General features: G+C 31.1%; 2 protein-coding genes across 3 annotated transcripts in view; one reads left to right on the top strand and one right to left on the bottom strand.

Annotated features, from left to right (window-relative positions):
* Positions 1-5744, top strand: part of Necab1 (N-terminal EF-hand calcium binding protein 1) — a 156197-nt gene extending 150453 nt beyond the window's left edge. The window contains exon 13 of the mRNA XM_010611999.3: positions 3783-5744. Within this exon, the coding sequence (XP_010610301.1) occupies positions 3783-3808 (26 nt within the window). The 3' untranslated portion in view covers positions 3809-5744. The remainder of the gene's footprint in view (positions 1-3782) is intronic.
* Positions 5745-6448: 704 nt separating this feature from the next.
* Positions 6449-18126, bottom strand: part of CUNH8orf88 (chromosome unknown C8orf88 homolog) — an 18497-nt gene continuing 6819 nt past the window's right edge. For both annotated transcript variants that reach the window (XM_010611998.3, XM_010611997.3), the window contains exons 4-6: positions 13343-13418; positions 8721-8827; positions 6449-6977 (exon numbers count right to left, since the gene is read on the bottom strand). In XM_010611998.3, coding sequence (XP_010610300.1) covers positions 6954-6977; positions 8721-8827; positions 13343-13418 — 207 coding nt within the window. In that variant the 3' untranslated portion in view covers positions 6449-6953. The remainder of the gene's footprint in view (positions 6978-8720; positions 8828-13342; positions 13419-18126) is intronic.

Here is an 18126-nt window from a genome sequence, read left to right as displayed (position 1 = left end):
TGTTTTTAATAGTATGTTCTTTCCCCATAAACATTATCAATTACACTTTCTTTGTTTCTTTATATATTAATAATTTAAAGTTTGGGAAGGAAAAAAAGAGATATTTATTCTTTTGCCTTTATTCCTTAGTTTGCCTTGTTTATATTCCTGGCTACCTTAAATATATCATTAGAGATTTGCTGGTTATTTTATAAATTTTAGCTAACAAGCTTGTACAATTCAAACTGTGGTATTTCAAAACATTTTCAAATTCTTTATCTTATCAAATTTAGTATATTGAATACAATTTGAAATAAATGACTGATGTGGATTGCAATTATGTTGATATATTTTCTTATAATAGCTGTTAAAATATTATTTATAATTGGAGGAAAGATGGAGAGGTTTGAAATAAAATTGTCTAAGAAGCCTGGCCAAAGTTTATTTAAGATAACTGAGAACCAAAATCCTTTTGTTCTTCTACCCATTCATTCACCAATAAATACATATATTTGCAGAAATTAAGATGCACTTGACCCCAGGCTTAGTATGTGCTTAGTCAATTTGAGCTCCACTTCTAAAATAGCACTGCGGTGGAAACTAAAAGGGTACAAAATAAAGTTGCAGCCCCTACCTGTAGGGTGCCATCTGTCCAATTTGAAAAATAAATATTTGCAGGGGGAAGAAAATAGCTCAGAGGAAAAAAAATAGTAGTTGCTATTCAAAACAGTATGGACTTAGATAAATGATTACTTTTGTAATCTAATAGTTTTTATGGAGATGAGGTCTCAACTTTAAGATTGAGAATGTCATTGTTCAAGTATTTGAAGAGTAATCTGGAGTTACTGAAAATTATGAGGCAAATGACGACATGCTTTAATTAGTAGTAACTGACAGGAGGGACAAAGTCTGACATTATGGAGTGGAAAGAGATTAACCAGGCTAGGCCAGGAAACAAAAGCACTGGAGGTAGGAGCTGGCCAGAGAGTTAGGGACTCTACTTGCAGATGCAGTTTTTAGGAGTTGACCACAGCAACAGGATGGTTGAAGCTTGGACTTAATGAGAAAGTATGTGGGTAAGAACAAAATATCTAAAAGACTGGGGAAACCCCTCTCTGTAAAAGTTTGGTAGATGGACAAAAACCTTCTTTATTATTAAGGCACAGAGGCCCACTAATTAACCACTTACTAATTAAATTATTTAAATACAGGCTAAACAAATATGCATCTTTTATTAATTTTATAAGAATATAAAATACCAGTTTTATCAAATTTATTCATTACAAAATTTGGGGTTGGGGTTATAAAAATTGGCTGGTTGAAATGACATCTGTCTGAATGATGCTTGGAGTAAACTGTTAAGTCGTTAAAGAAGAATCACTGTAGAGTATCAAAGAGGGAGTGAAATGCAAGGTACAGTGTTCCTTGGGGACACTAAAAAAATGATACTGAAAACTGGATTTGACAAGATCACTGCTCTAAAGAACAGTTTTAATGGAGTAATAGGAATTTTAAACTACAATAGATTTTGATTGTTTGGATAACAAATAGAGGATGAGAAAGTGAATTCTGAAATTAAAGCCAAATGAGAGGACAATCAATTGTAAACGCTTTCAAGTTGGCTGAATTATAATCTGAGCCCGAACTGTAGTTGTATATTTACTCTAGCTCTTAAAAACAGGTTTGTCTGGCCCAGAGAATGGTAAACTTGTAGAATTTCTCTTCTTTATAGCTCAAATTTAATTCTCAAATAAGAAAATAATGAATATGTTGGAAATTTCTCCAGATTCACAACTGACTCATGCAGTTTAAAAGATAGCATAGCTTGAGGAAAGGTACAGGTAAGGGTGGTTAGCACGTTATTAAGGAACAGACATCAGAGACTGCCTTCAGTTCATTCATTCAAGAAAGTTTTCACCTAGCTAACACTGCTCTAAATAAGGAGAAAAGGCCTAGAATATAAATTCTGTACATATAACCACTGCAGCCTGTGCACACAGAATGAAACTGGAGTCTTATCAACAGTGTATAACACAAAACAAATATTTCCTTATTTAAGAAATGAATAAGGATTTTGATATAATCATAAATGCACTGGTCTTAACTCATAAAAATCTCCAAGAAGTTCTGACACTTGGAATTTTTGTATCTGCCATCATATTCACTGGTCTTAACTCATAAAAATCTCCAAGAAGTTCTGACACTTGGAATTTTTGTATCTGCCATTTTTTGTATCTGCCATTTTCAGCTCTCCCAATTTTGAAACCACTGGTTCAACAAGGTAGAAAGAATAAATAAAATTTGTTCCTATTGATGCCTTCAGTCTTTTCAGGTCAGAAAACACCTGAACAAAAATAGGGTTGAAAAAAAGGAATATGAAAAGGAAGGCCGAGTTAACAGTGGCACAAACACTGCAAATGTAAAGTAACCTCATAGAATTTTCTGGCCCAACATTACTTCACATGTATCTTAGACTATCTTTCTGTGCACTGGTTCTTGTATTATATTCTTCACTCTCTTTTCCTCAGAACATTTGGATAGGAAAAGTTACCACAAGTAAAACTGGTTCAATTCTTGTTCTCTGAGCTGAAATTCAATATAATTTAATGCCTTTTAATTGATGCTCTATTGTGCATTAATTTTCACATCACATATAATTTCAATACTGATTACTATGATTTGATAGAAAATTTAGGCTTGACTTCTAACATAATTTTTAAACCTACCTCAAATAAAAGTTTAACATTTACTGAGGAAAATTTAAAGTTTTATGTATACAACAGGCTCCCCAAACATCTTAAGCGTATAAATGCCAAATACGGGTTATACATGCCCATATGACTTCTAATACCATTTTATTATATGGTATTTTATATATGTCTGTAAAGATTGAAAAGAAAAACCAAAATATATTTAGTTCTAAACTGAAAAATATTTTACAAAAAGCAGCTATTACATTTAGAAACACAGGATCAGTGGGTTTTTAATTCAGAAATTAAGATTCCTAGTAAGATTGCTTTTCCTAAGATACATCTCAAAAAAACAAAGCAATTCAGCCAGTCTGCATCCATATATAAAAATATAAGCTGAAATGTATTCCTGTGAATTCTCAAATTAAAAAATCAGTCAAATGAATCACACTGGGACAGCAGCCCAGGCCCATTAGCCATCATGAACCATCCAGACAAGACTTTGAAAATTCTATCTGTAGTAGAATAATCCCTTGCATAAGAGAAAGGCCTGTGTTTACAAGAAAAAAAAATGATAGACAAGAAAGTAAGTTCCTATTGTCAGCAAGTTACTTTCGCTGCTTTGTAAGAAACTTTTATTCCTTTCCATTCCATTTGTCCATTTATCAGTCCCATCGACCATACTTCTCTGCCTTACATTTGTCTTTGAAATATTTATATTCATTGGGGAAAACATTTCCAATATTAAAATGCAGATATACTAAAAGTATCATTCACAACACATCCACTTGATTATACCCAATCTTCCTGAAATACCTATGTAGGAATTTTCTAACTACCGCCAGCACTGGGCAAATTAAAACAACAAAATGATCTCATCATCAGGGTGTTTATAATCTCATTGCCAAGATAAGCACCATTCATAACAAAATTTTTGAACTACAGTAACATGCCATACTTACATAAGAAAAACTCAATCTTGTCTCAGTCTTCAAATGCTGGCTAAAGAAATTACACAGAGCAAAAGTAGGATGTGTCTCTTTACAATTTGAATTTTCTTTGTCTATAAAGTTGTTTTCATTATCTCAAAAAAAAATGTTTTTTTCTTTTCAGCTTCATGGTGGATTCTGAACAACTAGATATACCTAGACACTTGCTTTACGGTGTCAAGTGCAAAACGTGTTCTTATCTAAAGTGTCAGTCAGAAAATTTCTCTGTGGCTGTAATCTACTGTATACTTTTGTTTAATATATTTATTCTAAGTTTGCTCACTTTTTAAAAGTACATTCTACAACTTTATCATGAATGTGAATTTTAGCTTAGTTTTCAAAGATAATTATTCTCAGTACTTGATGTTGATTGCTTTGCTACACTGCAACCAACCTAAAACATCTAGTGACTACAAAACCCCTATGTGATAAAACTGTATGCATAAGGAATAAAATAGTGAAAAAGGAATTATGATACAGAAAAAAGTTTAATTGAAAACTCTTAGAGCATTGCTTCATAGGAAGATTTTGTAGATAAACACTACCAGTGTTTTGTGATATTAGTAACAGCTCTTCTGTGAATGAAGCTTATTCTTCCATAGTGTATACTCTAATTGTACATTCCTATGACTATTCTCTTTACATAAAACAACACTGTTTGTAACTTAACTCTCTCTGTTAAACATTATCAAGTAAACAAGAGACCCTATTTTACGGAAAGTTAGCTTAAATTTTATGGCATATAAAAATCAGGTAGCTGACATTCCTATGAAAACTAGACATTTGTTTTTGAGTAGTGATTTCAAAATAAGTTTTAAACCAAATGAATAAAGAAGAAGAAATATAAAACAAGCACAAAACTGCGGAGCAGAAGAAACTTAATTTCCATTTTCCACACTAAAGTGACTAAAACTATGTTCCTAATATATTTTATATACATAAAAATATAAAAAATAACAGACATATATCAAATGAAACATTTTTAATAAAATAAATATTTCCTGGTTATAAGCCCTGCTAATGAAAATACAATTTATAATACAAACAGAAATTTGTTGCCATACTATTCTCTAGTTCAAATTCCTTTGAAACCATCAGTATTCAGAGGAAAATATTAAGATAAATTTTTTCTATTTTGTCACTGTTAGAAAACTTGGGGAAGGAAACAAATTAAAATTTTATTTCATAAATGTAAAATTAGACCTAAAATATCTTTGCAAACGAACCTATGAAACATTAACTTTTATTAATGCCTTTGTATACCCTCATTCCTCATTCAGGCTAAATAAAATTAAGGAATTTTTTCATATTTTCTCTTAGACATAAGTAGTAAATTTTGACACAGACTGTGTGTGTTCAATTCTAAAGATGACAAGCATTATGAATCAACACCTGGCTCAATACTTTTAATATATATACAAAGCCGAGAACAACATTAATAGAGATGTACAATGATTATTCAAACAAGCTATACATATGTACAAAGTCAAGCAAGAGTCTTTGGAGTCTCACTCTGATTACACATAGTAATAAGGATCAAAAGACTTTGAAACTTCAAGACTTTCAACATACAAACTCTTCTTGGAAACAGTTATAAAGGGTTTCAAAAGGACAACTTTCATTAGTCAAAATATTTCTTTGGTTAGTCCATTCAGTATCCAACTCTAAAAAGCATATCAAGTCTTTTGGATACAGTTTTCAAAGTACCTTGATAATATGACTAAAAACAGGATTCTGCCCAGTAATGGTACTAAATGGAAAAGCTCTCTAGATTGAATATTGGAATAAATTCTATCATATCTTTTAAACTAGAACCAAATAAAATTAAGGATAGACAAATAATGAAGCAACCCATCTTAATTTATGTTAATTCTGACCCTGGTTCTTACACATATATTTTTGTATATGTTTATGAGAGTATTGCTTATGACTATGTGTTTATGCACACATAAATATGTATGTATGCATATACATATATATATGAATTATAACTTAAAGTACAAAAGGTAAATAGTAGGAAAAAACAATTGAAAAATTGAGCCTCAAGTATAAACATCCCATTTTAAAGTAATCAAAAAATTTACAGGTAATAGAAGTATTTTTCCTGTTTTCTGAGAAACAGAGCATTGAAAAAGAAGGCACAAAAAAGATGGGAAAGCTGGCATGGACAAAAAAGGTTAATATGGATAACAAGCCCAAAAATTAATGAGAAAATAAGTACTTGTTTTAGAAGTTTACATTCCAGTGAAAAATAAAACTTTCTGCCTAGTGATGAGTGACTTGACAATAGATCTAGAGATGTGTAAGAACAGAAGTAGGGAAAGTATATACTTACCTTTAATATCAGCAATTTTTGACACTGTGCTAAAAAAAAACTATTTTTATGACAGTAACATGCTCAGTTAAAACCTGTAGGACACTTACTATATGAAATTTCCAGGAATTAAAAGTCTGAACCCCGTTTCTTTATCTACCTATGTTCTTGTTATAAGAAATTATAGAATTAAAACTTAATGCATCTCAATCATATGCACATGCCTATATTTTTCGACTTTTATAAATAAAAATATTAGTTTTAGTTTGCAGTTGCTCAACTTCTGTTCATGTGGTCTGATTAATGTCAAAAATAGCAACTATTTTTCAACTTCATTTGCTGCCATTTTTTCACAATGTTAATCTCTTTTACTAATCATTAATCTAAGACAATGTTCATTATCAAAAACTTGAGACAACTATATATTTGAAAAGAAATGTCTATTTAAAATTTCTCCCTACTATCATTGACAACTATGTATTGAGCATCCTGAATCATTCTACACCTCTAAAGAGAACATAATGATCTGTTCAAGAGCTGGTAGGTATGAAATTAGTGGAAAATAGAAAAGGAACTTTTCGGAGAAAGGAGAAATTACGTACATTGTCAGAAATACTTTATATTTGAGAATCTTTACAGCTTACATTTCCATTCCATTATTACAACTCATGAAAAACAAAAATTGCAAGTATCATGCAAATTATAAATACAGTCTTTCCCACTTCACTAACCAAATTCCTACTTTCCAGTGTTCCTCCCAGTTTTTGCAGGAAACTGTTTACAAATCTGATTAGAAAATCTTTACAGTTTAAAATATCTCTTTCTCATTTTAGGAGAAGCCAAACATCCAACCATCAAAATTTAAAATAAATTCAATTGTCACGGTCAATTAGGTAGTGTTACCAGGTCCACTTCATTTGCTGGTGTCCAAAATATAAAACAAATAATTCATTATCTTCAAATCCGTCTGTTCTTAAAATTCTACTTAAAATTTTGGGTGTTTTTCTGTAACAATAAAGAAAGTTGATTTGTCAATTAGATTAATTGAATTCAGTTTTTACAAAGTAGTTCTCAAAGCAAATACTGTGCTCTGCTTAGTGTATACACATCTAAATGCATGTTACTATAGAAACTATTAAAGTGGAATTGTCAAAAAAAGTTCTGTGTCAGTAAACCTATGTAATTCATTTTTAAATATATTAAAGTGTATTTCAAACCTGTTGTTTGTTTTGTGGTACCTAGTTTTATGCATGTTATTAATGCATAAAGCAAAATAAACTAATTCTAATGTATATGTTTGTTCTAAATAAAGTGTATGTTGAACTTTTACTTACAAAATAAAAAGTGTCATAAATTGGAAAATGTGAACATAAAAAAGTGACATTTTATGTAGCACTAAAGTTTATATTTATTCTCACAGACCAAGGATTCTATAGCCCTAAGATCTCTGGTAAGAGGTAAGAAAATTCAAGTATCATCAAGTACATTTTTCCTCACTAAATATTACTGTATGAGAAATAATATGAAAAAAATTTAATTCTCGATTTAATTAATTTTTTTAAAAACTGGCTAAGCATGTCTAAGGGGTTTAAATTATAAAATATTAATATAAGTTATAACATGAAATTTTAATACAAATTATAAGAATATAGAGTTTTTAAAAATTGTAACTAGGGAAATAAATGCTATTGATTTTTCAAGGGTTAATATCCCCAAATCTCACATTTGATCCATTCTTAGGGTACCTATATTCTGAGTCTCACCCTAACACAATCCTGGTTGCCTTTGCCTATATAAAATAATATTTGTTAAAACTCCAAGTAAAATTTGAGCCAAAGTAAAATAAGGAGATCAGTATCATCCTAAGCACTCTTGTGTATTATATTTAATCCTGACACGAGAAGTTATCATTCTTATCTGTAATTGTAAAACCTTCATTCAAGATTAAGTGACCTACCCAAGTTTGAACTACCAATAATGAGTGGAGATACAATCAGAACCCAAGGCTGAAGCCAGAACCCATGTGCTTTCCAACAAATAATCCCAAAAGATACATATTTAGAGTGCATATTTACTTGGATGGATTTGATGGGGTGACATAGAAATAGAGTTCAGAAAACCAAAAGCAAATTTAAGAAAAATAACAAGGATGACTTGCTTAGCTGTTTTAAAACTAAATTAAATGAAGAGGATAAAGAAGCCATTAACAGGCTATATATTTTTACATAGATGTTAGAGAACCAATCTTCCAACAAATAGCATTAGAGTAACTGGATATACATATAGAAAAAATTAAAAATTGACCCCCACCTTGTATGATACAATAAATTCCAGGGGGATTATAGAACATATTGAAAAACAAAACAGAACTTTTAGATATTGGATGATATTTTCCTTTTTTTTTTCTTTTTTTTGGGGGGTACCAGGGATTGAACTCTGGCCCTTGTGCTTACAAGGCAGGTGGCGGAAACCACTGAGCCAAATCCCTGGCCCAAGGATGATATTTTCATGACCTTTAAACAGAAAAATATTTCATAACTAAAATATAACTATTCCATTATACTTCTTGAGTAGAGTAATGATTATTTTATAATAATTGGTTTATATTGCACATTTGGACTTTTGTGTTGTTCTGGATTACTAATATTTGCAATGAGAAAAGTTAAGAACCTACAGGTAGAATAAAAAAATATTGAAGACAAATACTTAGAATACAATATAATAGTATGAAATCAGAAAACTACTTACTGGTGTTTGAAGTACAATGGGATGATCAGGCAGAAAATCTGGTTTTTTTCTGCAGATGGAAACACTTGAGAGCTTCAACAGGAAATCTCTGCTGTATTTAATTCTCTCTATGATATTAAACATTACATATAATGTTAAAAAGCACAAAATTCAGCCAGGTGTGGTGGTGCATTCCTCTAAAGCCAGCACTCTAGAAGGCTGACTCAGGAGAATTGCAAGTTTGAGCCCAGCCTGAGCAACTCAGCAACTTAGTGAGACTCTGTCTCAAATTGAAAAATTAAAAAAAAAGGGCTGGGGATAAACTCAGTGCAAAGGCCCTGAGCTTAATCCCCAGTACTTCCTAGATCACATTTTGGCTCATTTTTTACTGGATGTCCTTGAAATATCCATTATTTATAAAATGATGAGTAGAGTATTCAATCAAAAGAGAAGGAAAAATCTTTGGAAAACCTCTACCACCTCTAATTTCCTTTAACATGGAAAGGAAGATAAGTAATTTTTTAAAATGAAAGAAAGAATTGTTCGATGAAACTGATAATGCAGGACTTTTCTTGATTGTTTATTCAGGTCTAGTAAAATTATTTTGTATTATAAAGTATCACAACAGTAACATCTACTGGTCAATTCAGGACATGCAAAAATGGAACTTCAGTTAATCTCAGTCAATACTCAAAATTAATATAATCAAAACAATTTTACTGTGGTGGCTCTTCCACCTTTAAACCCAGGACAGTTGGTGGAATCAATGGTACCGCTTCAGTTACCACCAACACTGCAACCTCAACTGATACAACCACAATTACAGACGATCAGATAAGCGACTGCAGACAGCCTAAAACTGGACAAAAAAGTAAACCTAGATGTGCATATTTCGGAGTTCTGTAGTATACCTTATGCTTCATACAGATAATTCACATTCAAATGAGACACTGTCTCTTTGAACTTTATGTTTACTACAGATAATTCACATTAAAGGAGACATTTTCTCTTTGAACTTTATAGTATTCCTTATTCACTTACATTACAAATCTAAGAACATGTGGTAAGCATCACTGGAGAGGTTTAATTTTTATAAACAAAAATAGCTATAAAATACAAAGCTGCTGCTGCATGCAACCTTATTGCAATCAGTATATCATTCCTGTGGCAATTTCACAGTATATTGTGAATAACATTTTTCTATAGAAATTAAATGATTTAAAAACTCATATATGAAACAATGCTTCTCAGCCTGCTTAATGGCTGGTTTTGTTATTTGATGTGCTAATTTGGTTAACTTAATTTACATTCTAGCAGTCTGTGTTGATAACTAAAAGCCCACTTAAGTACATGATGTGATTGAACAAGATGGTTAATATGGTTAATGTTTAAAAATTTTAAAGACTCTATTACAGTAAATGACACACTGCCATAAATTCCCCTCATATTTCCCTCCATTTCAAACACACTTTTCCCATCATTCTTGACATTTTCTGAAGCAGTCTGAAAGTCCTTTTTCATGAGTGTGTTTAGTTGGACTCTTGTGACTGTCCTAATGTCCTGAATTGATTCAAAAAATTTATCTTCCATAGTCATTTTGCTTTTGGGAAAAAATCAGAAGTCAGGCCAGCTGGTGAATAAGGAGGATAAAGACACAGACACACTAATGTTGTTAAGTGAGCCTGCTTTTCACTGAATGGCATTCCACAGCAGTATTCACTGTGGATTTGATCACACCTCTTGGAGAACTGCTTCAGAAAAGTGGCAACAGCAATCGGATAAGTGTGTTTAAGCAAGGGGAAGTATTTTGAAAGGGATTAACAGCAGTGTGTCTTTCACTAATGAAAATTGTTTTAATTTAAACATTCAGTGTATATTTTAATCACCCCTCATATTTTGTAATTTCAGACTACTTATGCCATACTTGGGATACTGTTTGAAAGAAAAAAATATACCTAACATATTTTACATTTCTGCACCTTCATCTTCACTTCTAAATAAATCTGTGAATGATTTGAAAAAAAACATACAATTTTAATTCAAGAATCATTTAGTATGTATCTATTGTGTGTTGAAGGCTATGCTAGGTAAAGGCAAACAAGATCCTCAGATAGAACAATGAATCAGATACAATACTTGCTGACTTGATACCCAGAAACTGTTACAGACATATGCTGAGCCAGAACATAGTAGAATAATATTTTTAAAGTATGAAGAGAAAAGAACAGTCATTGAGGGTGTATCTCAGTGGTAAGAGTGCTTGCCTAGCATTCACAGGGCCTTGAATTTTATCCCCAGAACTTCCAAAAAATAAAAAATATTAACTGACAACTCAAAATCCCGTATCCAGTGTGTGTGGATAGGGGATCCTTCTGGAATGCACATAAAGATATATAAATATACATAAATATATATATATATATATGAAAGAAAACTCAAAACATAGTCACATATAAGTGAAAAGTGTGGCTCTATTTCAACAAAATTTTATTTACCAAAACAAGCATTTAGCCTGAAAATTATAGTTTTCTGGCCCTTATATTAAACGTTATTCTAAAAGTTACAAAGTGACAGAGTGGATTAAAAAAAGAACTCTATATGCTGTTCACTAGCAATATACATTAACTATAAAGCCCCACTGAAGTTGAAAGTAAATGTATGTAAAAAGATACACTGTTCAAAGTCTAGAAATAATAAGGCTGCAGTGGCTATCTTAGTTTGTACAAAGAGAAAAGTATCAATGTTGTGTGCCTAATAACCAAGTTTTGAAATATGTAAAGCAAAGTTTAACAAAAATAAAGGAGGACATAACAGCATGTAATGTAAAAACCTCTTGTTCAGCAATTGATAGAGCTAGACACAAAAAACAGTAAAAAGATAAATTTGAAAAATACTGTCAACCACTTTGATTCAGCTAATGTACAACTGCAAAATATATGTTCTTTTCAAGTAGTGTACATACAGTAGAGTCAACAGACTAGACTGTAAAACAAGCCTAAGTTTAAAAGGCTTAAAATAATACAGATTGTATTCTTTAACCTAATTAAATTGGAAATCCATGATAATAATTCAGAAAAAACAAGCATTCTTGGAAATTAACACATTTCAAAAATTCTATAAGATTAAATAATCAGGAAATTTAAAAATATTTCAAACCAAGTGACAGTAAAATACAGTATGTTAAATTAAATTTATGGATTACAGCTAATACTGGTTTCTTCAAAGGAAACAAATTCTTACTGGGAGAGTCATATCCACTTGTGTTGTTACAGTTGAATACTTGATACTTGGCAATATAGAAAGAGGTTTATTTGGCTTAATAATTCTAGTTTCTGGACAAGGCCCCCTGGCTACATAACATGGTAGGTGGCATTATATAATAGCAGGAAATTAGCACTGGAAGGATTCAGGGGTTCTAGGCTCACTTTAACAACCTTCCTTCTCAACTACTATTCTAGTACCCACAAACCAGAACTCTAAAGAGACAGCATTAATCCATTTTTAACCTATTCAACTTTTTGAAAGGTCCTTTTGCTTCAAATAACAGTGTACTGGCAAATTAGGCCTGAATGTGAGTTTTGAGAGGGACAAACCACTTTGGGACTATATGTTAGGCTGTAAAATAGACTCAATAAATTTAAAAAGACTAACTCATGTAAAATATCCTTTTGACTACAATGGAATGAAATTAGGGAGCAATAACAGAAAAGTGGAATATGCAGAAATTAATATATATATTGTTATATATATCAAAGAATAACAGAGGACTCAGAAAACATTTGAGATAAATGAAAACAAAGTCACAATATACTAAAACTTATGGAACACAGTAAAGATAGTGCCCATAGCAGTTCACAGCTATACAAGCTAACATTTATAAAAGGAGGAGATGGCCTGTAATCCCAGTACTCTGGGAAGCTGAAATAATAAAGGTGAAAGTGGAGATAAGCTAGATAATATAAAAATAATTAAATCAAAAGTTTATTTGGAAAGATAAAAATTATTCAACCTTTACTTTGCCTGAAAAATAAATGACTCAAATTCTAAAATCACGAACAATGCTATTTTCTCTTGCAACTCTGTTGAAATAATTTATTAGCTCTAAATACATAGATAACTTTATCTTGTTCTTGATATTAGGAAAAAAGCGTTCAGTTTTTCACCATTATGCATGATATTAATAGTTCATAGACAATCTTTATCATGACAAAGAAGTTCCCTTTATTACTTGCTAATGAGCCCGTTTCTCACTTGCTAAGAAGTTTTATCAGGAAAAAGTGCTGGATTTTGTCAAATGATTTTTTTCTGCATCAATTGAGATAGTCGTGTTCTGTTAATATGGTATAATTTATCATTGATTTTCCAACTTCACAGAACAAAATCAGTACACCCAGTATACCAGCTTAGAATTTTACATGATGTATAAAATATAAAATTAATTTTCACCTTGTTTAAACCAATGTTATTCTATCTTTTAGAGCTGTCAAATTGGTAACTTGACTAATATGGAGAGAAGTCAATCTAAAAATATAATAGAATTTCTTTCATACATAGGTATATAGCTAAGCAACAAAGTAATATTAACTTTATATGAATAATAAAGTATTCTGTGATGAAATTTGGGAATTATGGTGAAATTTTACCTTTTTTAACTGGAGGCTGATGTTGCTGCTCTTCATTAAGACCTTGAGAAAAGGTTTGCTTTCCATTCACCTTACACTATTGAGCAAGAAATAAATGTATTTTTAAATTCAGGTTTTAAAATTTCATATAATCTGTTTTTACCACCCAGAAATACTTTCCTAATAATCAAAACTTTACTCAATGAATATTTGGGACCAAAGGATATGCAAACATTATAAGTCTGATTATTAAAAATAAATACGTGAAAGTACAGTAAAATGTATCTATAACAATTTTTGCTGATTATAATTATTTTTAGAGATAGCATAGAACCAAAGATAATTATATAGTCCTAAAAATAAATAATTTTAAATAATTTCAAAATTCAAAGTTACTTTTAAACATTTTTATTCACAAAAATCTGCAAGAATACTAAGAAATTTATTTTTTAATCTCATCCAAAGTAGATCTTGATGTCAGTTTATAAGCACACGGACTGTTTTAACCACCACCTTGGAAATAGGAAAAATAAAAACTAGTTCATCCAAAGAAAATCAGAAACACTTTCCTGAAGAGATAGAAACATTTATCCAGAGTTTTCTAGTCATATTTGAAGGACCATCTTTATTGTGAGATGTGCTAAACTAATTGGATGACATTTTAAAAATCACTTTAATTCCAAACTTAGGAAGAAATATTGTGATTACACTTTAGCTTCTCATAATTCTCCCTACAGAGAGAAAAAAAAATAAAAACACCAGTTATAACAATAAGAGATCCCAGAGGATAATAGCAACGTTGCTCATGAAATAAATATTTTCCGATTTTATATGTAAGTTTCACAAATTTTATCAATGTAATATACTAAGAGATGATCTCATTCTGTACTAAGAAAAATCACTTTGCAAAAGTCCCTAAGGTTGATTTTTTTAGACACATCTATCCTGAAAAATGAACATCTCTACTTCATGAATCACTCTGTGTTGCAAACTGTTCCCTAAATATTTGCAAAGTCAACCAAAGTAACACTGCCTAATTTCAGAAAGACTAACTCTAAGACACAATGAAAACTAAGGAGATAATTCTCCACTACTGAGACATCAAAATAACAAATAAAAAAATCAGTTCACCAATCAATAAATGTAATACATCACATAAACAGAAACAAAGACAAAAACCACATGCTCAACTCGATAGATGAAGAAAAGCCTTTGTCAAAATCTAATTAATGTCCATTCATGATAAAAATACTGAAGAAAATAGGTACAGAAGAACATTATCTCATGATGAAAACCATTTATGACAAACCTACAGCCAACATTATATTAAATGGGAAAAAGCTGAAAGCTTTTCTTCTAAATCAGGAACAAGGATGTCCACTATTGCCTCTCCTGTTCAAAATAGTACTCAAAACTTTAGCCAGAGCAATTAGACAAAAGAAAGAAATCAAAGGGATATGTATAAAAGAATAATAATTCAAATTATGCTTATTTGCAGATAAAATGATCCTTTATATAGAAAAGGCAAGAAATTCCATCAAAAGACTACTAAAATTAATAAATGAATTCAGCAATTTTGCAGAACACAAAATACCCAAAAATCAATAGTGTTCCTGTACACCAACAATGAATCCACCCAGCAAGAAAGTCAAAAAGCAGTATCTTTCACAATATCCTTGAGAAAAATTAAACACTTAGGAATTAACCTAACGAAGAAAGTGAAAGACCTCTATAAGGAAAACTTTGATCTTGAAAAGATCAAAGAGGACATCAGAAAATGGAAAGATATGCCCTATTCCGGGATAGGCAGAACCAATATTGTCAAAATGGCCATATTATCAAAACTGATACATAGATTTAATATAATCCCAATCAAAATATCAACAGCGTTACTACTCAAAGAACTAGGGAAAATAAATCCCAAATTTATATGGAACCAGAAGAGACACAGAATAAAAGCAATCCTGGGAAACCAGAGCAAAAGAGGAAGCATCAAGACTTCAGAGTTTAAGTTATATTACAAAGCTACAATGACAAAAATACCACAATACTGCCATAAAAACAGATGTGTGGATCAATGGAACAAAATAAAGGACACAAACCCTAGGCACAGTCAGTCTTCTGATCTTTGACAAAGGGGCCAAAAACACACTGGAGGAAAGATAGCCTCATTAACAAATGTGCTGAGATAATTGGTTATAAACATTTAGAAGACTGAATACAGATGCATATTTCTTACCACATACCTCTATATAAAAATAGAAACACTCTGCTGGAAGATAAAATAGATGAAACTCGAACATATAGGCATAAAGACTTTCTGAACAGAACTCCAACTGCACAATAAATAACATCAAGAATCAACAAATGTGATTACATCAAATTAAAGTTTCTGCATGACAAAAGAAACAATTGGAAATAATTTTTGCAACTACTTCTCAAACAGGGAATTAATATTTAGGATATATAAAGAATTCAAACAGGTTAGATCTCCCAAAATAAAAGACCCAATAAAAAAATGGGCAATTGAAATGAATAGATAGATATTTCTCAGAAGAAGTACAAATGGCCAACAAATACATGAAAAAATGTTCAACATCTCATGAAAGAAATGCAAATTAAAACAATACTTGGGTTCCATCTTATTCCAGAAAGAATAATTATTATCAAGAAATCAAATAACAAATGCTGGCAAGGCTGCTGGGGAATAAAAACTAATGCAACTACTATGGAAACCAGTATGGAGATGCCCTAAAAAATAAATACTGAAATTCTATTTGACCCAGCCATTTACCTTGTAAGTATCTTTCCAAAAGAGACATCATATCACAATGCTACATACATACTCATCTTTATAGCAGCACAACTCATAATAGTTAAATCTTGTCAATGATGTTCATCAACAGAGGAGCAGATAAAGAAAATGTGGAATTTATACACTCTACTGTAAAGAAGATATAAATGAGTAATTTATAGGAAAATGGAAACATCTTAAAACCATTATGTCAAGTGAAATAAATCAGACACATAAGCATAAATATCACATGGCTTCTCTTATATAAGAAACTGTATAAAAAGCAAAACTAAACACAGATAATATGAAATAGGAAGACAGCTGCAAATGAGAAGGGAAACTAGAAATGGAGGGAAGAGACAGCAAGAGAATTTAAAAAATAATACGTGTTATGTACATGTACCAACCTCTCAATAATTGATGTAGTCGATATGCACAGCAAACGTGTACTAATAAAAATTTAAAATCAACTAGTTTTTATTTTTAAGTATATATGAAAATTAGGAAATGTCAAAGATAATAACTTTCTAAAATTGTTCCTGTGACAGGTGTGGTGGCACATGTATGTAATCCCAGCACTTGGGAGGCTGAGGCAGGAGGATTGCTGCATGTTCAAGGCCAGCTTGGGCTACACAGTAAGTCCAAAACCAGCCTGAACTATTGAGTGAGACCTTGTCTCAAAAAAGAAAAGTTGTTCTTATTAACTATAATAAACATTTTAAGAATAAAAAATTCTTATATCTTAAAATTTTAACATTTCACTAACTTTGTAGCAGCTACTAAAATGTAAGACCTAAAATCAAGCTTGAATGTAAAACTATTTTTCATGTCAATGCATCTTAAAAATTCAAAATAGGATTTTTTTCAAATCTTGTATAGCATGTAAAAGTGTAATTAATAAAAACTTTATATAAAGTGATTACATGTTATTTCATTTCATTATCATAATCATAAGAAAAAGGCAGGTATGACTTCCGTGTTATAAGCAATGAAGGTAAAGACAGGAAAGGTTTGATGACCAACCCACAATATACAGATAAGAGACAGTTAAGCTAGTCTTTGAAACCGAGGGTTACAATGTATAGATGGTTCTACATCTAAAGGGGTAAAATTTGAAGCACTGTTTAGCAGGTAGGAGCAAAGCATTTAATTACAATAAAAACTGTTTACTTCTATAATTTTTAATCCTCCTAATTCTTGAAAAGTTGTCAAATGGGTAGCAGAAACCCTCCTGAATGCATTCATTGAACAAACACAGAATACCTATGACATAAAGAGCACTATGTCTTATAATGGAAATACAAAGATAAACCAACATTCCAGACTGTTGCTGGAGGCACAGACTCACAAAGAAAAACTATAATAGTACATAAGATCCTAATGAGATAATTGACAATGTGAAATAGGAAGAAAAGGGCTAAAGGTGTAGGGAAAGTGTGAAGGGTAGGGGAAAGGTAAAAAGGGAGAAAAAAAAATATGAGAAAAAGAAAAAATGGAAATAAACAGGGAGGGGAGGAGGGGGTGAAGGGAGGGCAGGGACAAGGGAAAAAATGAGAACCAAGACCTGTCATGTAAAGGTATATGATCCCAATAATGAATGTGACTATACTGTATACCTAAAATGTACCAATAAATGCAATTTAAAATTTAAAAAAAAAGAAAAGAAAGTGGTGGTTATATGCATCTAACTGCCAAATGTTAAAATTTTTTTAGTAAATGTAAAAGTCATTAAATAAAATTAATAATATATGTTAAAAGAAAATTACTCTCTCAGGGCTGGGGATTTAGCTCAATTGTTCCTGCCTCGCAAATGCAAGTACCAGAGTTCAATCCCCGGTACCAAAAAAAAAAAAAGAAAAGAAAATGTACCTCTCACACACCACATTCCTAGAAAAGAAAATAGTTGCCGGGCATAAGTACAATAATTAGAATCCAAATTTTATTTTCATGTCATATAAATTAAGAATGTAACACAAATGACACAAGGCAAATGATAAGAATTCACAATTCG

The sequence above is a fragment of the Fukomys damarensis genome, unplaced genomic scaffold, assembly GCF_012274545.1.
Source record: "Fukomys damarensis isolate Sample0158 unplaced genomic scaffold, DMR_v1.0_HiC HiC_scaffold_5, whole genome shotgun sequence".
In the NCBI taxonomy this organism is placed as follows: domain Eukaryota; kingdom Metazoa; phylum Chordata; class Mammalia; order Rodentia; family Bathyergidae; genus Fukomys; species Fukomys damarensis.
Note: the sequence above shows the minus strand (reverse complement) of the source record. Positions and strands in the feature narration are given on the sequence as shown.